This window comes from Erithacus rubecula (genome assembly GCF_903797595.1).
Source record: "Erithacus rubecula genome assembly, chromosome: 19".
NCBI lineage: Eukaryota > Metazoa > Chordata > Aves > Passeriformes > Muscicapidae > Erithacus > Erithacus rubecula.
Window position 1 is genome coordinate 10,299,684 of NC_136671.1, and position 21,953 is coordinate 10,321,636.

The 21,953-nt window shown below is 44.5% G+C and overlaps 1 protein-coding gene across 1 annotated transcript; it reads left to right on the forward strand.

Annotated features, from left to right (window-relative positions):
- The first annotated feature begins 261 nt into the window (after window positions 1-261).
- Window positions 262-21,476, forward strand: PPTC7 (protein phosphatase targeting COQ7). The gene is made up of 6 exons (XM_079322722.1): window positions 262-862; window positions 9,797-9,976; window positions 12,679-12,877; window positions 14,995-15,118; window positions 16,682-16,811; window positions 18,133-21,476. The coding sequence occupies exons 1-6, from the start codon at window positions 661-663 to the stop codon at window positions 18,189-18,191; spliced, it is 894 nt and encodes a 297-aa protein (XP_079178848.1). The 5' UTR covers window positions 262-660; the 3' UTR covers window positions 18,192-21,476.
- The last annotated feature ends 477 nt before the right edge of the window (window positions 21,477-21,953 follow it).

The window sequence follows — 21,953 nt, forward strand, 5'->3', positions numbered from 1 at the left end:
TGTGCCCGGTGTGAGAACGTTAATTGCGTTAATTGCGCTAATTGCGGCCGGGAGGCGGCGGGGCCGGCGCCGCGGGGGCTGCCGGGAACCGCCCGCTGTTATTGTCCCGCAACATGCAAATGAGGCGGGGCGGGGAGCCAATGGGGGGCGGCCGCGCGCTGGCGCCGCGCACGCGCGCCGGGTGGAGGGGCGGAGGCGAGGGGGCGGGACCGAGCTGGCGCCCCGCCCAGCGCCGGGGCCCTCACCTCACCTCAGCACGCGCGGCGAAGATGGCGGCGGCGGCGGGTGGCAGGGCGCGGGGGCGGCGCGGGCGTCTCTGACCGGGCACCGCGGGCGGCGAGGAGCGAGCCCGGAGGGAGCTCCGAGAGCTCCGCGGGCAGCGGGGAGCTGGCACAGCCCCCCTCGGGGGGTGGTGGGGGGGTGGCGGTGAGCCCGGCCGTGAGGGGCAGCGCGCGGGCCGTGAGGGGCAGCGCGGGCGGGTGAAGCGCAGCGCAGCCGGAGGGACGCGGCTCCGCGGGGCGCAGGGCTCGCAGCGGCGGCGCGGGCCGGCGGGCAGGGGAAGGAAGGCTGGCGCCCTGCGGCGGGCGCTCGGCGGGCAGGAGGCGGCTGCGCCGGTGGATCCCCGCGTTCCTGGCGCTCGGCTGCTGGGCGCCCCACGCCATGTTCTCGGTGCTCTCCTACGGCAGGCTGGTGGCGCGGGCAGTCCTGGGCGGCCTCTCGCAGACGGACTCCCGCGACTACAGCCTGGTGACGGCCAGCTGTGGCTTCGGCAAAGATTTCCGCAAGGGCATCCTCAAGAAAGGCATGTGCTACGGGGATGACGCCTGTTTCGTGGCGCGGCACCGCACCGCCGATGTGCTGGGTAAGTGGCCGGGCCGGGGGCTGAGGTGGCTTCGGCCTCGCGGTGTCACCTCCCCGCTCCTTCCCGGAGCCGCACATGGCGAGCGGCTCAACCCCAGACTCAGACAAAGGAGCTGCTTCTGCCTGTCAGTGTCACCATGAGTTCGCTTTTTTTAGCTTCCCGAAGAAGCTGTCGGGCTCTTTGTTGCGGCTCTGCCCGCCTTTGGCATGGGGGGTTGTGTGTGCCGGGTGTCCTGGCCCGGCCTGGTGCCTCCAAAACTCAGAGAAGCAGCTCCTGGTGCGTTTCACTTTCTGTCTTTAAAACCTAACCGAGCCCGTGTACATGCATTGCATTCAAAAAGACAAGATCACTCGAACAGGCACTTCCTGATTTTAACGCGTGCAATGTCCTTGTCAAGTGAAAGGCAGAGTGACATTGAGACTGGAATCAAATGTCAAACTTCAGTTTCGTTGTTTGTTCTGGCCTGATTGCCCTCTCCGGGTTAGAATCGCAGGCGAAATGAATCTTAAGGGTTCAAATTTTAGAAGCAGTGAATAATTATGGATAATCAGTAGAATCTTCAGACTATGGGCAGCAATTGCTTTTGACAGTGCTTTGACCTTTCTCCTGTCTGATCAAGGTTGAATTTGGCTGACTGACACTGCACAGGTTAGGAGTGGTATAACTGCCAGAAGCAAATTTTCACCAAAACTTTGACAATTAAAAGGAAGCTTCCTCCTCCCTTCCCCTGTCTGTGTTTAGGGGTTTTTTTTTGGTTTCTTGGATTTATTTTTTTTTTGCATTTCTTTGTTTTAAACCGGTAGGGCTGCACTGTGCTGTCTCATGCTGTGGATTTGGTTGGTGGTTCTTCAGTCATTGTAACTTAGTTGCCATTTAACAGAGCCCAGACGTTTTTCCTCAGGAAGCTGCAAGTTGGTGCTAGGTAACAGTTATTGCTGCTTATTCTCAAGGGAGCTGTTACTGTAAGAGTGATGCCACAGCTTTCAAGATGTGGAAGGTTGGTGGGTGCATTTTAGACACTTTGCATCTTCTCTGTGGTGCCTCTTCCAGATAAACTTTTTAGGATTAGAATTAGCTGTTGGACATCCTTCCTTTAGCATGTGACTAACCCTGGCTGCCTTTAAAGTTCATGCTAGGCCAGCACTGATAAATAACTGAGCAATTGGTGTTTGCCCCTAAGAGAAATGCAGCATCTCCTGTTCTTTGAAGTGGACTCTGTGTGGGGAAGGGACAGATTTAGCCTCCTTTGATGATGTTTAGGGGGTTTTGGCCATATTTGGTAATTATTTCATGTGGACCTACAGTTTGTCTTGTGTTCCTTCTGGAGTCAACAGAGAGTTGCATTTCTAAATTGGTCTTTGCATTAATTTTCATGGCAACTTGGAAACAAACAGGATTGTAGCTCCACTTAAGGATCCAACAGCAAAGAGAGCAGCAGACCAGGATGCCTCAAGTACCAAGAAGCAAATAATTTAAATAGAAAACCTGCTGGTTTGTTTGATGTTTGGATTTCCCCCTGGTAAAGCTATTTTTATGTCACTTCTTTATTGCTTTTTTAATATACATACTGAAAACCCAAAATCTCTGTACTTTCTGCAAAAGCAGAAATGTTCAGGTGGGTTTTGATGCTTCTAACTTGATGCTTTTTCTTCTTCATCTGTATGTAGCTCTCAGGTTTACAAACACAGTAGTTTTCTCCCAGTTTCTGCTGCTGGGATCATCTCTTTACTGTCTCAGCCAGCCCTTCTGCACTGCTGCAGAGACAGTTTCAGCACCACCAATGTTTTCCTGCCCTCAATTCCTCTTATTCCCATCACAAATCTAAGATTCCTTAATTTATTTTTTTTTTCAAGACCCTCATAAATTTTGTGCTACCTCAGTGCCTAACTGTGCACCTCAACAAAACTGCCTGAGCTGCACTGTTGGGTTTCAAACTGAAATTCTTGACATTTAAGGAAGAGGTTCATGTGGTTTGAGCCACAGTGAACAGTTGACACAGTAAATTTCAAGTGTATCACTTGGAGTGAGTAGTCATCAGTGACAAAGGCAGGCCAGATAATTAATGTGGAATTCCTTTGTGCCAGGCTTCTCTAGGAGCAGTGTATTATGGAAAGCCTGCCTGTGTGGGATGGATTGGGTGTGGTGGAGCAGTGAAAGAACTACTCCCAGCCTTTGGCAGGAGTGCTTGGGGATTCATTTTCTTAGGTCAAACAAGAGTTGCCTTGGCAGATGTTTATAGCAGAATCAAAATGCTAAACACTTCTTTTGTTGTATGTGTGCTGTATAGTTCAAAGGCTGAATGTTTAGCAGTGTCTTGTAGTCTGAGCTTTATCCTTTCACAGTAAGATCAGCAGAAAGCTGAAGAAAATTCAGGTTATTTCCAGTCCTTCCATAGTTGTTCAAGGCTTGATGAGGCCTGTTACTGGTGTACTTGATTCCTTGGGGCTTTTGTCTCTCATTTCTGCTTTTATCTGGAACATAGCTGTCAATTTTGCGTGTTTTCTTCCCATTCTGAGCACAGGGAGAAACAAGAAGCTCAGAACAGGAGTTTTTCCTTGGGGATCACCCTAAGGAAATGAAATGGCTTTGCTGCTAATGTTAATCTCTAGAGCTTTACAATTTAGGCCTGTGTTTCCTTTCTCTGCTGCTTGTACCACGATGTACTTTTCTGTTCATTCATTGCCAGTGTCTTGGGTGTTCAGATCCTCAGAGTATTGAAATCTCTCACTGAGATTTGGGAGACATTCTGTGCTGTTTCATGTCTGATGCCTTTGGAACTTTTGAGGACAGAAATACTGGTTTTTTTCGAAGTTGAAAACCAAAACTCTGACACATCTGTTTTTTCTCATTAGCATGCAAGTAGGATTTTTACTACATGTGGAACAAGCCAGATTTTTAAAATGAAACAGTTTTATAGCCATTTTACTAATTTACCAAAAATAAACATTAAAGCCAAGATTTTCACTTCTAGAAATTTTGAGGTGTCACATGCTGGTGATTTTTCCTTAATTTTGAGATCTGCCTTTTCTTGTTGTGGCCTTATCAGGCTCCTGCTTTCTTTGCTCGTTTTTTATGGATTTTCCAAGCTGTTGTGTGACTCATTATTGAAACATTGCAGCAGCCAATGCGCATCCCGTGACAGCATCACTTATACAATGTCTCTGCTGGGTACAAGTTTGGGTGTAGCCAGTGTGACTTGACTCTTCCAAACTATTTCTGTCTCCCAGGAGTAAGGAAAAACTGTCTGGCAGCAGGAAACTCTTTGTTCACTGCAAATTTCAAATTCGATAGTTGTTCTATTTGCTGCAAATCTTGATTTTTAGTTTATTTGGGGCTGGGGGGGAGTGTTTGGGTGCTGCAGGGTAGTTACTCTGAAGTGAAAGGAACTGCACTTGGTTTGAAAAATTTGTCAGCAGCTTGCATAGGAGGTAGGTAAAACTGCAAAGTGACAAAGCCCTGGAATATTGTTAGTGTCATTGTCATCAAACTTCAACACCTAAAAGGATTTGTAGATGAAATGTCAAGGTTGTTGTGGCAGCTGTGGAGGAGGGAGGGATCCTTCCTCGGACGCCTGAAGGTTGTAGAGGACTATGTTAAGTGGTTTATTTGGTATCATACCTATTAAAGAGATTGCTGCCTTATCACAACTTATCACACTAAAGGAGCCGAGAATCGCCCTCCTCCCTTGGAGTCACCTTTCACCTACTGTGTGAGACAGAGCTCAGGGTGCCTGAGAGGCAGCAGGCAGAGACCTGCAGGGCTGCACACGTGTCTTTGTTAGTAACAGGGCACAGGAAATCTGTTTAACGTGGGAGCATCAGTGCTGGCATTTGTAGGGAAACCAGAGATTGGCAACCATCCCATTAACAGTCACTGACTTTCTTGTCTTGAGCTGCATTGAATGTAACCTCTGAGATTGAAATTTCTATCTGGTTATTCTTCTTTCTCACAGTTTCTACAAGGACATTGCACACAAGTGTCCAGGTCAGAATTTCCAGCTGCACATTAGTTTTAACTAAATGCTAGAGATGCTTGGTGATGGCAGCCAGTTTTCCATTCATACACAGATCTTGGCCTGAAGGAAGAGCAGGTTCTGTCAGAAATCAGAGGGAAACAACAAAGCTGAGCACAGTGCAGGAGGTGAGGGTTAATCACACCTATACCATAGGGAGCACTGGAAAAATCTCCTGCTCTTTGCTCTGGTTCATCCATGCTTTGAAAACTGAGCCTGAGATGGGTCAGGCTGGCATGGATTTATTGCAGTGTCTGCCCCCAGTACCTGTCCTTCCTCAGCAGTTCTGCAGTCACTGAACACTTTGAGAAATTAGGTAATTGTAACTAGGGAATTTTTTTATAACACCTGCAGAAATAATTTATAGTTTAGTGTTCTCCTGGAGTGTCCCAAATGCATTGAGTGATTTCTCAGACTTCAGTAAAATAGGGAGGAAATCTACCTGGTAAAAATCTGCTTCAGAAACAAGTGTGCTGTTGTAGAGGTGAGAAAAAGATAAAAGGAATTGTTGCTTTATTCTGGGAGCAGCTGCACAATTTAATGTTTCCAGTTTTATGTTTCTCCTTCAGTTTGTTCCTCAAGATCATTGCTCACTTTGCCTTTGCTTTTTGCTCACCCAGTTACTCTTCCAGAACCTTTCTGTTTCATGCTAGGGTAGTTTAAGTTTTACTGTAACAGTGTGAATAAGTAACCTTTCCTTCTGTAACTTGTTAGCAGTCACACACAAACTGCCCTTAGATGTTTGTGTTTAACTGGGTTATTTCTGTGTCAAAATCTTCAGGGGGGATAGACACCCTTTGTCTCTGACAGATCCAGGGAAGCTGCTGAGAGGGTCAGTGCTGGCTTTGAGCACTGGACTTGTCTAGGTGTGTGATTTACCCCATCACTGATAAAACAAGAAATGTTATCACTTTATCTCAGTTCTGATGTTGACAAATACTAGGTGCTATATTTCAAACTTGTGTGGTGCAGCTCATTGCACTTTTTAACCATTTTAGCCTTTGTATTTGATGCAAAGTTCAGTTATAAATGTATCCTTTTGATGTTCTTTTAGCAGTGATTCATTGCTATTTCAGGTAAGGATCTCAAGAAATTGAAAGTTCAGTAGGATGTGTGGAGTGCCTTAAGAAGTTAGTTGTGGTTGCATGCAAAAGTAGCTGCTGCTGACACACTTGTGCCTGCCTGGTGCTTCTCTGTGTGATTTTTTTATTCTTGGCTGATGCAGTATTTCAAAATATCCAGCTCTCAAGAGATTTTTGGGGCAGGTACTTTTGGACTCTGACCATGGGCAGGTTAATTTGCCAGCTAACCAACACTGCCCCTCATAACTTTATTTATACTAAACAGAGTTTGATCACTATCAGGGCTTTGTTATGAACTTTCAGGCTGTTCAGTTTATATTTGCTGTGAGCCAAGCAGAACACCTGGATCTCACTCACACAAGTGAGTGGTGAAAAGCAGATATTGCTGCTTTCAGCACTGGCTGCTTTTCCCTGGGCTTCTGCAGGGAACTCGTGTGCTGGCAGGCAAAACAACTTCACATTTGCATTTCAGCTGGTATCTTATCCCTGGTGCTTTTAACATTTTGAAATCAGCTTTAATAGGTTTCATCACCAGCATCTTTTCTGGCTTAGTTTCAGTGCTGCAGCATCAGTCATTTGTGCTTTGTCTTGTAACTTCCTGACAGGTGTTTCTCTGAGAGAGATTTTGATTTTCTGAATCTTTGAAGAGTTGGAAAAAGTCAGTTTTTGGATTGACACATGCAGCAAGTATTTTATCTGGCAGGCATATTTCTGTATTTTCCAGCACAAGGCAATGTAGTGGAGTGTTAACTCTGAGATTCTGTAATTACAGTTAAATACTTGAGAAGTATTTATTCTTTTGAAGTAATTTATTGTGAAATTTTCAATTGCTTTATTTACAATGGCAGTTCATCTGGCTGCAGGCATTGCACTGTCACGTGGATGTTTGTGTAATTTCTGCATGGGCTTGAACAGGGAAGAATAGCCACAGAAATCTTCTTCCTATAAAATTTTCTCATTTACTGTATGACATGAATGAAAAAAAACCCCACCCAATTGAACCCCAGTTCAATTTCAGCAGTTCTCAGCCATGCAGTTTGTCTTAAATGTCCTGTGATTCCTGATTTATAACATGGTTACTACTGGAATACATTGGTTTATGGCTCAAAGGAAAACCTTAGCATTTGTTGAAAAGGTAATTATTTTGAATATATACCTTATTTTTTTCTTGGATGAAAGCAAAGGTATTACATATATAAATAGAGCTTGGCATTAATCCTTGGGAGTGATCCTGCCAATAGCAACACCTTTGAATTTTCTTTTGATGACAGAGGGAAAACCTGGCATTAATCAAAGCTGAATTTTTAGCTTTTGCTACAGCTTGAGTTTTACTCCTTGTTTGCTGCATGTAAAATAGCACAAAGTTTACTTAAACTTTATTCTCATTTACATTTCATCTATTTCAGTAGCAGTTTACTTAAACTATTCCAAAATCATATATTCCTTTCCCACGTGAAACTCTTCAGTTTACAAAGATTGTAGAATGTAAAGGTGCTGGGTTTATTTTAAAACCTTATTGAAGGTAGGACAGGATGATTAAAGGCTTGACCCCAAACCTTTATAAACCCACCTTTTCCATTTGGGGCAAGGCCAGGAAATGGAGTTTAGCTGCTGGGGGATGTGGAGGTGTCACTGTGGGGAGTCCCTGGGGCTGCTCCTGAGTGCAGTGGTTGTGTCAGCTCAGGGGCAGTGGGAGCCAGCAGAGCTGTCCTGTGCTCTGGGGTCTGTCTGTCTGTCTGTCTGTCCTCCCAGGTGTGGCACCAAGCAAAGCTGGGCAATGTCTGGAGGGTGATTGCTTTGGAAGGCACTGGCAGACAGCTTAAAGCTGTTCATAGCTTGCAAAAAGCAGTCAGGAAGGCAGACAGACCAAGGCAGTGCATGACTCAGGGTATGAAGGGTGCTGCCATGATCATGGATTCACATTTCCTGCCTGCAGTAAGAATGAACAAAGAAAGTCAGAGGGTATACTCATTTTTCCTTTAAAAATTGAATAGGTTTTGATAATTGACCTTCTCAGGTGTTTGCTGTGGTGGTTTCTGAGCAGTGTTTGTGTTTCAGTGTTTCCCATCACTGATGTGAAAGGATTTTTTTGGATCGCTTGAGGGAACTCTGTAACTTCTGCTGAGCTTTCTTTGTAACTGCCTTGGGAGCCAAGAGCTTTGGGCAGTATTTGTCAAACATCTTTTCATTGCATTAACTCTGTCAGTGAAGCACTGCAGAAATACATCTGGGCTGTGTTCATTTTAAAAGGAAGAAGAAAAATGTTTATCTGGTAACTTCACATAAAGCACCATTGTTTTTACCTGAAGCTGGGTTTCAGTTTCAAATTTCAGATCTAGAACCTTTCCTTTATGATCTCTTCTTCTAGACATGTCTGTGTGACAGCAGAAGGCAAAGGGTTAATCCACTATTAACCTGAGGTTGTGACACCTGTAGGGAGAGGATTAATCTGTTCTTGAAGAATCTAGAAAAGTCATTTCTGAGAATGCTGAGTGCTTTTGCATTGAACTTCTTCCCAGGGCCTGCTCAAAGAGGTGAATGCAGAGACCTGCATTTCTGTAACATTCTTCTGAGGAAACACAGGGGCAAAGCAGGTGTCCAAAAGGTTGTGAACTATTTTAGGGGAGAAATCTGATTAATGTTGATAGGCTGTTCAGAATCTGGTGATAACCTCCTGTCAGATTATAGTTCACGCCAAGGTCGGCTCTAAACCTTCCGTCTCAGTTTCACACCATGTCCCGTGTGAAGGGCGTTTGGAGATGAGGAAATTGACTTTTATCTTCTCACTCACATCTTCATGCCTTTGATAAGAGTGGGGTTTTTTTTTCATGAGGAGACTGTCCTTCAGCACAATCTGAGCACTGAAGTTCACTTTTTGTGCTTTTATCATCAACATATTTCAGATGTACTATGTTTTGGAAATCTCTGCTTGAAATGGTTTGTCCCATGCTGAGGATCAAAACCATTTTGGGAAAAATTTCCACATTGTAACATTCTAATCTCAAATAATACCTTCAGCAGTATTTTGCTTTTATCATTTAGACAATTGGAAGAAGTTCAAAGCTCTTGAACCGAATGACCAGCAGAAAATGTGTCTGCTGCTCACCTCCCTCTGCTCACCCCTTTTCCATGACCACAGTCACTGTTTTCCCTGTTGCTTAGAAGCTTCCCAGGCTTTGGCAGAATTGGTTTAATTTTCTGATATCCAGGTTATTTATCTCTGGATCATAGTCAGTTTTCATTCTCTTGCTTGGCTGAAGCTGTAAGCAACAGACTGTCCTTGAAAGGGGTAGGTCCCAGCATTGTGTTGGTTACATGGGTTTTGGAAAACACTTGTAAGATGGAGATTTATTTTCTACAGAAATTGAGAGCATCAAATAGAAGTCATTGTCCTTCATATGAGGAGGTAGTCTGAGGAAAAAAAATGTGCTGCTGAATAGCAGGAAGAGTTTCTGTGTCATTTGTTCTATACTAGTTAAAATGTTGACCTTCACTTTTAACATTAATTAAACCTCTTCCTTTTTAATGGACTGATGAGAGGCTAATGGGATTGAATCCCCACCTACCCCCAAATATCCCATTATTTCTTCTCTAGTGGAGTCACCCTCCTCATTCTCAGCCTTAGACTTTCACCTTCCTTTCAGCATTTCAGGTGATATTTGGAGATTTGTCCAGCAACGCAAATACTCATAAATTTCTTTGTTAATCAAAAATGTTTTCCCGACAGGTGCCATATCCTACCTTTTAGTTACTGAATATCATAAGTGATGTAAATAATTAAAGCCCTTGTTTTGAAAACCATTTCTGTTGAGGTAACAGTGGTTTTGTGTTTCCTTGCAGGGGTGGCAGATGGTGTTGGTGGCTGGAGAGACTACGGGGTTGACCCTTCTCAGTTCTCAGGGACTCTCATGCGGACGTGCGAACGTTTAGTGAAAGAAGGACGGTTTGTTCCAAGCAATCCTGTTGGAATTCTCACTGCAGGCTACTGTGAGCTGCTGCAGAACAAAGTACCTTTGCTTGGTAAGACACCAAAAAGATGTCAGTTCAGTCTGGGTTGTGTGTTACACATGGGCTTACTAAAGGATGCCTGAGTCTCTTGTCATTGTCTGCAGCAAATTTGCAGGCAATTTTTTTCTCCTAATTAGCTGAAAACATAAAAATGCAGTTGCCTTGGTGGCATCCTTATTTTCTCTAAAACTGTTTTAATTAATTTGGTATTGCAGAGAGTGTTGATGTGTGTGTATTTATATATAAAATAAAAGGCTCTCTGTGGGAAGGGTGAATTCAGAGTTTGCAGAGCGAGTTCTGCAGTGAAACATGCTGTGCACATGTGCTCACTCTGTATTTTATATGTATAAATAACTGTTCTCTGCTGAAAACTCTTTGTGGTACTGGTTGTGGCTTTCTGCCTCAGTTATGCAAGGAGAAATATTTTCTGAGGATGTTTGGATGTAGTTCTGCTCATTCCTGGCCTTAACTCAGCTCCCTTTGCCTTTTATGTCCAGTGGACTGAAACCTCAGCTTGTTGACTTGAGTAGTTCATATCATACAATCTCTGGTAGCATTATTTTTATAAATCTTTGTGGGGGGATTCATTACAGACCTTTCTGAAGGCCAGCTGAAGTAGATGCTTCACATATTCTGTGTCAGCCTTGATGGGACACAGGGCATTCAGCTGCCTGGGGACTGGGGGCAGATAGAGAGGCCACACTTGGTCTCAGCTGACAGCTCTGCCAAGGGGCCACTTCTCTAAAGGCCATGAGACCTCTTCTGCACCAAGAAAATGTTTGCCCTGCACAAAATGCAGGCAGCTCACCTGACCTTATCTCCTGTGCCAGAGCAGTGCTGTGTGAGCTATATTTAACTGCTCTGCTGAGCTGGGAGCAGATGTTCTTGCATTATACACCGAAAGAATAGGTTGGAACCTCAGGAGTGACCTTAAGTGTCACCAAAATAGCAGTGGTCAGTAATGACATTAGGATTTGGTGTGTTGAATGGTGCTTATTTGTGCAAAGCAGGTGGAGCTGTAAGTGAGCTGCAAAGTGGGGCACTGAGAGCTCTGCCTGTGCCTTTGGAGACAGAGCTGGGCTGGGCTTGACCTTTGCAGTGCTGAAAAGCAGCGTGTGCTGAGTCACAAGATCTGCATTCCACACATGGCCTCCTGGTTACACTCTGCTAATAGAGTTAGAATTTGAAACTAATGATCCTTAGTGTTTCTCCTTTAGCTGAGAACAATATTTTTAGAAGGAGGAATAAAACCTTGGAATTACCACAGCAATAAGCATTTGGAGTTTATTTAAAATAAAGGGACAGGAGAAGACTTCATTAAGGAGGATTCATTAGGCTGTAACTTCTCCTTGCTGTTGTGCTTTAAGCCTGGATACTTGGTTCATCAGGATTGAATCCAGCAAATATTATAAAATAAAACTGAAATGGGAGGAAACTGCCATGTATTGAATCACTCTTGTGTTGCAGCACAGTCTTGGACACTGTCACATATAAAATCAGATTTTTTTTTTTTTTCTAGAGATACTGCTTTGACTTAACATTCATTAAAGATGGGGAAGGCCCTGTGTGTTCCCTAGAGAACAGATTCAGGGCAAGTGCATTGCAGGGGACTCTTTGTATTAGAAAGGGAATTGTCTGGAACAGGCAATGCCTGGAGCCAGCTGGACTTCTGCACTAGCAAGCCTGATCCCAGGCTTTGCTCACTGCAAGCTTGGGGTCTGTCCAACATGGAGCTGTGCTTGGAAAATCCTGCTGGAAGAACATGAGGGTAGAGGGTGAAGACAGTTGATGAGCTGGTGATAGGGGCAGAAGTGCTGTAGCTTATTTCCCCCTCTTGGGGGTTGAAAGGGGTTTTGGTGGCTGTGCTGTGCTGTCCTGTTTGCAGAATTGAGTGATTGCTGTTTGCTGTGAAGGACTTTGGGTTTCTTTGCAATACAACATTTTTGTGGCTTGCAACCAAGCACTCTTGGTGGCTCCTTCCCAGTGGATGAATGGAGAATTCCTCAGTGCCCTCAAGCATGGCTGGGATACTTCCAAGCACAGTTGACATCATGTTTCTGCTATTACTTCAATTTGGAGTAGTATTGATCTCTGAAACTTTTTTTTTTTCTTAAACTGGGAGATTTGGTGTCCTGAAGATGTGACAGGATTATTATTTTTTAAACCTGAAGCAAGCTCTGCAGAGCCAGGCTGGGAGGAAAAGCATTTCATGTTCTGAGCAGAGAAATGCAGCAAGACCTAATACTTAATTGCAAACAGTTCTATATTGGTGTGGTTTATTTACAGCTGATGAGTGAAACTGTGTGGAGAGCTCCTAGCATTGTATGGATGCTACTAGAATTCTATTATCTCCATGATTTTGGAATTTCAGTATTTTATGTGAGTTCTGTAAATCCGGTCCTATAGCAGAATGTGCTGACATATGTTGGGATGGAAAACTGTAAATAAAGCCAAACAAAACAGGTATTTGTCAGCATAATGTGTTTACCAAAATCAAAGCAGGAAGAGTGAATTCTACACAAAAATCATAGTTTGTATTGCAAAGATTTCTAGCATTTTGCTAGTTTATTTTATACTAATTCTGGTGTTGTTGAGTATTTCCATTTCTCCTGACTTTCAAGCTTTGCTGAATGTTGAAATAATTGAACTGTTGATCAGATCAGTGAGAGTGCAAGCAGTTTGTGTAAGGCTGACTGCAGTGACTGTGTTTGCAGGGAGCAGCACAGCTTGTATAGTAGTCCTGGACAGATCAAGTCATCGTTTACATACAGCCAACTTGGGAGATTCTGGATTCTTGGTGGTCAGAGGTGGAGAAGTCGTCCATCGATCCGACGAGCAGCAGCATTACTTCAACACTCCCTTCCAGCTGTCTATAGCTCCACCAGAAGCAGAAGGAGTTGTCTTAAGTGACAGGTAAGGAGGAAGAGGAACTTGAATTTTTAATCTGTGTGCATGACCAGCTGCCAGAGAGTTGCAGTTTTGCTGCTGTGGGGCTCTGCTGCACTACACAGGATATAAACACATCTGCAGTCAGGTTCTGCACCTGCCACCCTCCCTCTGTGGGTGCCATGAACATTTCTCACCTTGTGCTTAACTTTGTACCTGTTGCACAGTCTGAGTTTATTGGACTGTTCATGGTGGCATATTCCCATAGCCATGGGCTTGTTCTGATCCATGGGAAGATGTCACCCACTACAGCTGCTGTGTGGACAAGTGGCTGGGCTTCCCAGCAGAGCTTTAGTTCCAACCCCTGCTCCTTTGGGACTGTTTGGAGTAGCTAATTTAGATATCTTGGCACTGAGGTTGCAAGTGCTTGAAGAATAGAGCACAGGGACATGTGACTGTAACTTGTGTTTCCAACTTGCTGTTTCCAGCAGCATATTGTATTTGACCAAAACCAGCAAAAAAACTGTTTGGCAGAACACCAAGCTGGGAATGAGAGTATGAGGAAAGGACAATCTGTTCACAGAAATGAGTTGTTTCAAAGGCAGGCTTGTTCTTGTGTCTTCCCTTAGGAATGTCAGGCTGATCCATCCTGACTTTATGAAGTCTCACCAGTAATATGAAATGAACTCAAAAATAAACAGTTTTCAAATATGTGTTAAAATGGAGCTTTCAAAATGTCTCACTCATTAAAATGATATCCTTCATCTGAGTATAAGGAGGTGGTAACAAGATCTTCAGAGAGTGGCCATGGAATAAAGGGAATGAAGTAGGCAGCTGAAATTTTGGACTCAATGAGCTTGAATATTTTCCAACCTGAATGATTCTCTGCAGTATCAGGGCTGGTGCAGCAAAGGTTGAGGCTTTAACTCAAAATAGCTCTTTTTGGAAGCGCTGGTTAAGCTGTTGAAACTCCTGACCATTCTTGTGTGTGGTTTTGTTTCTTCATCCCTGCAACTGCTGAGAGGAAGCCAGGGTAGGACTCTGAAATTAGAACCCTTCAGTAATCCAAACTCTTAATTAGACTAAAATTAAATGATGCCTTGAAATTCCAGAGCCGTAAAAAATCTTTAACTTTTCTGAGATTCTCTTGTTATCAGTAGGAACACCATAAAAACAAAAAGCAGAAGGATAATTGATAATGTCCAGTGGAAGTCAGGGAAGCCAAGTAATCTGAGTCATCCAGTAATAAGGAAAGCACAAGATAAATGTGCTCCCACACTTCAGCTCTGAATCATGATTACAGCTTTCTGCCTGGTTCCTGCACTGTTCCTGACGTTAATTAGCACTCGTGCTCCTTGTAGAAACGCTTCTCCTGTCCTTTTTATTTGTTGTCCCAGTTCAGTGATGAATTTGGCTATATATGGCCATGGGCAGGCAATCTTTAATCCATCTGCCTTCCTGAAGCTACACAGCAGTTGAGCAAAGCAGCTCCTCTGGGTTCTGGCAGAGCCCAGTGGTTTGGGATGCAGCAATTTCTCCTTTTTACAGACCCCCAAAGAGCTTTTAAAAATGAAAGGTTTGTTATTATCTTGCTTCTGAGAATCAGATTTTGCAGCAGCATTCATGCCCAAACTGGGTGTTTTCTCCTCCTGGTGTTGTGTAATGTGTTAAAGCATTCCAGCAGACTCTGGTCTCCTGGTAGTGATTTCCAGGCATGTTTCATATTCCATTGAATTAGAAAGTGATTCAGAATCCTGAAGTGTTTGGGCCAGGCCTGTTATGAATTGTTCTTTCAAGTATCACTCTCTTACATCTTCAAGATGAGCAGAAGGAAGCCCTGAGCTGCCATTCTGCTTACTGGTTTCCATGGAGACACTCTCCTGAAGCAGATTAGTTTGCAGGATTGTTCATGTGGGAATTTTAACTGCAGATCCTGGTGTGGGAGCTGGAGCAGGACCTGTTTGCAGTCACAGGGCCTGTGCTGGGCTTTCCCCACTGCCCCTCCTGGTGCTAAAGCTGCACAGTGGGTGATCATCCTTGCTCTTGCTCACACCCCAAGGAGCAGTGAAGTGCAGCAGCTGTGGGTGTGCTGTTGGAGGTTGGTTGGTGTTTTGGTGAGTCCTTTAACCTGTGTCCATCCCCAGCCCTGAGGCTGCTGACAGCACATCCTTCGATGTCCAGCTTGGGGACATCATCCTGACAGCCACAGATGGACTGTTTGACAACATGCCTGACTACATGATCCTGCAGGAGCTGAAAAAGCTGAAGGTGAGTGGCTGTGTCCTCAAACTCTCACATCTTTTGTGCTTCCTGAACCTTTGGAGTTACTCCCTTTACTTCTAATACCTGAAACCTTTGTGTTTTATATAAAAAATCCCATCACAAAGTGCTGTGTCCTTAAAAGGCTTTGCAGGTAATACCCCATGGGAGCAGTGCAAGGGACATTGACCCCAGAGGGTTTTCTCTTGGATCTGCATCCAGGCTGAATCCAGAAACAGCAGCTTGGGCATAAATTTCCCAGGTGACAGCTGGGCCCATGTCAGTAACTGGTGAGGGAGGGAAGGAGGAGATAGCAGGTGCTGCCTCTGGCCACACACTGCATGTGCAGGTTCACAGAAAACAGAGAAGCCTCTCCTGAGTCACTTGGGGGTGAGCTTACACTTAAAATAACTTTCAGCTTCTCTAACCATTAATTCTGACATAGTATGGGCTCTCTGAATTGTGGGTTGCACGTGCTTGAAAATCTTCTACGTTCTTTTAAAAAACAAATCCTGTCAACTTTTCTGCATTAGTGACCACAAATGTTCTTTTTAAATAGAAAGAATACATTAAAATATTTTAACTTGGCTGGGAACATTTAGCTTCAGGCTATTTACTTACAGAAAGGAAAGTACACTTAAGGAGATATCAATATGTATAAACTCCTTGAGGAAACTATACTGCTGTGAAATGCAAATAAGAGAATTACAGTGTGATTTGAAGAGAATTTGGCCTCCTCTTATCCTGCAGCTCCACAGGTCACTAATGTGTCACTGGGGCTGCAGCCACCTCACAGCCTGGTCTGTGCAGTGTCCTGGCTGGCCACAGGAGCTGGAATTCCCTTGTGCAAGAAGGCTGAGCTCCACCTTTTGGCCTGTTTGGGAAAGGCACTGGAGTTCCCCAAGAGGTTCAGCCAAAAGTTAATCACATAAATGCCTGCTAATTCCCAAACCTGCAGGGAAGGCTCTTGAAATGACAAGGCATTTAAAAATGGTTACAGGCAATAGAGCAGTGGTTGTATCTCATGTTGGCTTGAGTGAGAAAAGCCTGGGAGGAAAGCAGCAGAATTACTGAAACAGGAAAAAAAAATGTCCTTAAAACACAACCTGTGTGTGCTCTCAGTGCATTTTTCTCATCTGACTTTGAAGTGCCTCTTCTCCCAAGGGTGCTCTTGTCAGCTGGGGTGAGACAGCCAGAGGTGCAAAACTTGCACTGAGATAAAACAAATACTTGAGCAGAGCCTGGGGCAGGGAGGGAAGGGGCTTGCAGGGTGCCCTGCAGGGACAGCTGCCAAATGCCCTGTTCCCTTCAGGTGACATGGTTTAGTCTGCTTTGAGTATTGTTCTAAATTTCTAAATTCTGGAAATCCTCCAAACCCAAGTCTCAAGCTGCTGGTGGGGGTTTGATGTCTGGCCATCCCTTGTGAAGATCCACAGCTGTAACCCAACGTTCAAAGCCTGAAGAATGGGGAAGGCTCTGTTTGCAGTGAGGGATCTCCAAACCTGACACAGATAGCACAAAAGCTTCTGTAGACATCTGAATAAGAATAAACTTCTTTCCTCATGAATTTAGAACTCCAACTATGAGAGCATCCAGCAGACTGCACGGAGCATTGCTGAGCAAGCCCACGAGCTGGCCTATGACCCCACGTACATGTCACCCTTTGCACAGTTTGCCTGTGACAATGGATTGAATGTCAGAGGTAAGAGCTGCTCCTCCTCCACTGCTGCTGCCTTGGAGAGATCTTCAGCAAAGTGGAGTTCTGCTCTTCCAAAACCCTGTAGGAAAACAGAACAGTAGGAAATGTGGTTGGCAGGAGAGCACCAAGCCCGTGTGGGATTTGGCAAAGCCCCCAGGGCCTGCACAGGCCATCCCAGGCCCGGCAGAGCAGGAGCCTCCTGTGGGGAAGCAGCTGGAGCAGGGAGAACACAGAGCTCTGATTGTTTTATTTTTAATCTAATCTGTGCATTCCTGCCCCAGGAATCCTGCCTGATATAAGTTCTCCAGTACTCCTGTACTCGACTTGTTGCTTGGATTGGGTGTGTGGGTGGTGGTGTGTGAGAGTAGTTTTTATTCGGGTTTTTTTTTTAAAGTCTCCCTGCTGTGTTTCAGCTGAGGTTTTGCCCACTCTTTGGTAGATTTGGGAATGATTTTATGGTTTAAATTTGAAACCCTTGTATCATTGGCATCTTCATATTCATATCTCTGTTGGTTCTACTTCTGTGCTTTAGAAAGGTTTGGCAAAACACCTGGCAGACCCCAGAGCCCAAGCAAACACCTTTCTTTTAGCAATATTTTACACTAAAATAAATAAATAAAATTCTGCCAGTAAAGATGTTCTCATGTCTGTATCAGAAGAGCAGGATTTCCTGTAAGAACCTTAAGCCTCTTTCCTCAGGTAGCTGCTGTGACACCTGGGCTCTGTGTTGCTCCAGGCTCACTCAATAATGAAACTTCAGATCTCCAGAGTCCAGGGGATTGGTTTGACTTCTCACATAACAAAACCTCTCTCCTGGGCCATTTCTCTGGGATTTGAGTGTATTGCTGTGGCTGTTGAGGATTGCAAAATAACTATTGAAAACATTAAGTAGCTTTTAAGCAGACCTGAGGTAATACAGTTCTGGAGAAGATGCTAAAGAGGTGTTTGCATTTGATTTACAGTGGAAATTCCTGAGGAGATCTGGTGTCATGGCAGTTGACGTGTCTCAGAGCAGTGTCAGGTGTTTTGTGCATTTATTAAAGAGTCTGCTGAAAACAGGCTCTGTGCTCTGCCAGCTACCAGCAGTGTTCAGGGCTCTGACCTCCTTTTCATAGTTTGATCTCACTGCAGCTTAAAAGTTCTGTGCTGTGTTAAATGTCAGTGCGGTTTGGAAAGGAGATGGGGGAGGCTGAGTTTGTCTGCTCAAACCAGGTTTTGAACACTTAAACCAGTTTAGAAGAGCTTTCCATGGGGAATATCACAATGATCAGAAGACAAGCCACCATGGTTGGATGCACTAAGAGGGTTTGTGCTTCCCTTGCAGGGGGGAAACCAGACGACATCACCGTCCTGCTGTCCATCGTGGCCGAGTACACAGACTGAGGTGCTGGCGCTGCCCGAGCCCCCGGCCCGTGTCCTGCTGGCAGGATCAGGATTGTTCCTTCCTTCCTTCCCAGCTGCTCCAGGCTCCCTGAGCCCGGAGCCTGGCCCCAGACACAGCTGAGGCCCTTGCTAAGAACCACTCGTAGTCCACTGGTCTTGGTCTGCCAGCAAGAGATGGAGAAGCTCAAGGCTTGGAGCTTGTCTTTGAGAGCTTAGTCCTTGTCTGGAACGGGGGAGGATCCATCCCACGGCGTTGCTGCGTTGGAGATGTGACTTTCCAAGGAGCAGAATTGGTTGATCACCTTTCAAAGCAGATCAATAGGTAACACCTCTGCACGAGGGCACATTACTCTATTTCTAGGAGCGTTGGCTGTTGTTGAGGGTGTGTTACAGCCCCAGTTCCATAAAGCATAGTCTTGTTCCAGTGATAGCCGAGGTTTCGTGTTTCTGAGCTCCGGTTTTCAGGAGATTTATAACTGCTGTAAACATTCTGCTCTTGCCATCCATGGTGTCAGCCTTAGGAGCCTTTTCTAGTACGAGATTTCAAACAAACCTAGTTCAAGTTATATGGATGCAAAATGTGTTTTGTGATTTCAGGTGCTTAACTGTGATCTTAAAAGTTCTGCAGATCATTCGTCCATAATGGGCCTGGTTCTGGATGTTTTGGCCGTGGATAATTATTATTTTTTTTAAACAAAAATTCTAGCTCAGTCTCAAACAGCCGAGCTGGCCACAGTTGAGGTGTTTCAGTGTTTGAACCCATCTCAGAGTGGGATGATGGTAAATGCTGCGGTGGGAGGTTGCACAAAACAGCTCATCCTCAACTCCGAGCGTCTTCACTTTGGGTAGATAATTCTGTTGTTGATATAAAACATGATTTGTGTTAATAATTGCCACTCTTGCTTGTAGAACAGAATATGCTGCACCAGTTTAAGTCCAGTTGATCCTTTCTGACTCAAACAGGAACCTCTTTGCTTCTGCTGCAGCAGCAGCAGTGAGTACGAAAATGGAAACTTAATGAATAATCAGCAAAGCTTACATTTCAATTTAACTAAAGTTTAGGGGTTTCAGTGATCCTTAATGATGTTTACAGTTATCTAACAGCCACTTTGCAATATGACATTTCCTTTTCAATGACAGTAGCTCACGTTTGTCCCCCCTTTTCCAGCCAGCTTTCCTTTTTCCTTTCCTGAGGCTCATATGAAAGCTGAGAGCTGTAAAGATATATATATTTTTGGTCAGTTTTTCATTAACTTTTTTGCTGGTAGAGAAGTATGTAGAAATAAATTAAAGCCATGTTTTTATATATAAAAAGTCGGGTAATGTTGCTGTTTAGGTGAGTGCAGTTAAACTTGGTCAGTAAGGAATCTTACCTGCTCTCAAGAGGAGATTTTTACTACCTGGTTTATTGTATTAAAACTGTTTAAGTTTGAGGTTACCTCAACTTGTTTAAAGAATTTTTGTGGACTTGTACTGTATATTTGCGTAACTATGTCAAGCTTTTATTTAAGGTCATTTAACATGTACCATGTACATGTCATTTTACTATATTTCAGTGCATCATGCTTGTAACAGGCATTTCATTTATAATAAGTGATTAATTTGGGAGCTCTTCAGTAATTTATCTGCTATTCCTCAATTGGCATAATGTTAGATATCTACTTTAAATCACCTTGTAATTACTCGTCAAAATGCCTTAACTACCCTAACTTGACCAAAATAGGATTTTGGTGAGGGTATGGGGAGGAATTATATTAATGAAGAAAAATTAATTAGTTTTGCAACACACGAACAGTGAGTGGTGGAGAACTTTGCACAACCTGTCAGTCCTTGTTGTTTTTAACCTGAACAAGCTGTCTCTGGCTGTCTTGGAGGAATGTATTCACATGCAGAACAGGGCTTTGTTTCTTGTTTGGGAGGGGCCTTTCTCTCCCGACTCCGGCCGTCTTTACATTTATCCAGTATTTACTCGCACGCTTCTGGATTAGAGCAGATTTGATCAATTCTTTCCCTTTGCCCTTCCCTTCAGGCGACGCCCCCGTGGCCCCGGGCTGTTCTCTGCTCTCAGCACCGTCCCCAGCCCTCCCTGTTCCCCTTCCCGGCTTTCCAGGCTTTCCCTGGGGACCTGTGCGGGTCAGAGGGTCTGGAATTCCCAAATTCCGAATTCCTGCTCCCCCGGGGCCGGGCGTGCTCCCTGTGTGTATCCACAAAGCCGTTTGCCTCATATCACACCATGACCTGTTGGGTTTTTTTAAAATAAAGAACAAATTTGGGTTTTGATTTACAAATCATGAGTTTTTCCCTCACCGGGCACACCAAAGACCAGTAAAGCTTTTAGCTTTTCCATCTGTTTATAAAGCAATACTGTATTATAAAGAATTGATATTTTTATCACATGCTTGATTGTTTTGGGTTTTTTTTAAGACGTGCACTCTGAACATATCAAACCTGATTTTTTTCCTATGAACTTAACGCTGTCTGCGCACAAGTGATCTTTGGAGAAGGAAATGACAGGGCCCATCCTATCCAAAATAATTCCCAGCAATGCATGGAGCAGTAACACTTGCTAAGGGTTAGGTTAGTGGGAATGGTCACGAGAGGAATGTACAAGAAAGGTGTTCCCTGACTTGGGCTGGCTTGGAGCTGCTGCAGAGGGCTGTGGTTTGTCTGGGGAGCTGCTGGGTTGGGAGCAGGGATCTGGAGGAGCAGCAGGAGCTCTGTCCCCCAGGCACCTGGGATTGCTGCAGCAGCCACCGCAGGGATTGGGGTGGAGCAGGGGAGGATGTGGTGAATTGGAAAAGCTCTGTGGTTCCTTGCTACTTTCCTGGCTATCTTTGGGAGAGCTGCGACATACAGTCCTAAAAGTCCTTTTTCAGGCTGAAAACAAAACCAAACCAAAAAGTAGATTTGGGACCAGGCTGTTACAAGTGAGCCGAGGGGAAGGGAGAGGTGGTGATCTGGTGGGGATGGGAGGATTTAGTGCTGGAATGTCCCTCTCTTGGAAAGGGAATTCCTTTCTCCAGGGGAGGAGCAGCTGCTGTGTGGAGAACCCGACTGTATGCAGTAGTTTCTGACAAAGATAGCTGAAACAATGAAGCAAATCTGAGCAAGTCTGTATCTGAGGATGCTTTTTTGTTGCTGTTAAAATGAGACTATCATCTATGCTTACCTAAGAGGCAATTATGTGAATTTCATGTCTGAGGTATAACTTATGCAGGAATAGTTCTGTAAATACATTTAAATAAATTGTAAAGATATTTAATAAATATAGTATTTATACTAAAATGTGCTTTTAAAGTCAAGTTGCCTGCCAACGCTGTGTTTGTTGATGTGGGGATGTGTTTGGTGTCTCAGAGGCACAGCCAGGGCTGGGCTGTCACTGTGACCTCCCTGCACTGCTCTCAGATCCACACCCGAGTGACACCCAATGCTGCAGCTCTGGCAGACAGATAACGATCCTTTAATTGACCGGCAATTTCAGTGTTGTATTCCAGTGTGACTTTGGAAATACTGCACTGCCTCTGGCCTGGGAAGGAAAACAATAATGCAAGTCTGAAACACAAACCTTTATTTTTTAAAATGCAGTTCTGTGACAACTTTGTTTTTTCAGTTAAATGCTGGCTCTGCAGAGTCTCTGTAAAAACCTGAGTTCTGCTGGGCTGGGTTTGCTGTCACACAGGGCATAGTTGGGTTATTTTTCCAGCACCCTTAGCCAGAACAGCAGCTTCTTTTGCCTGATGTGGTAACAGAGTTTGAATTCAA

Bases quoted from the DNA above. Each gene is read 5' to 3' on its own strand.
- PPTC7 (XM_079322722.1), top strand. From the start codon at position 661: ATGTTCTCGGTGCTCTCCTACGGCAGGCTGGTGGCGCGGGCAGTCCTG. The intron at 863-9,796 runs GTAAGTGGCCGG...GTTTCCTTGCAG, and splicing joins CCGCACCGCCGATGTGCTGG to GGGTGGCAGATGGTGTTGGT. The intron at 9,977-12,678 runs GTAAGACACCAA...CTGTGTTTGCAG, and splicing joins GAACAAAGTACCTTTGCTTG to GGAGCAGCACAGCTTGTATA.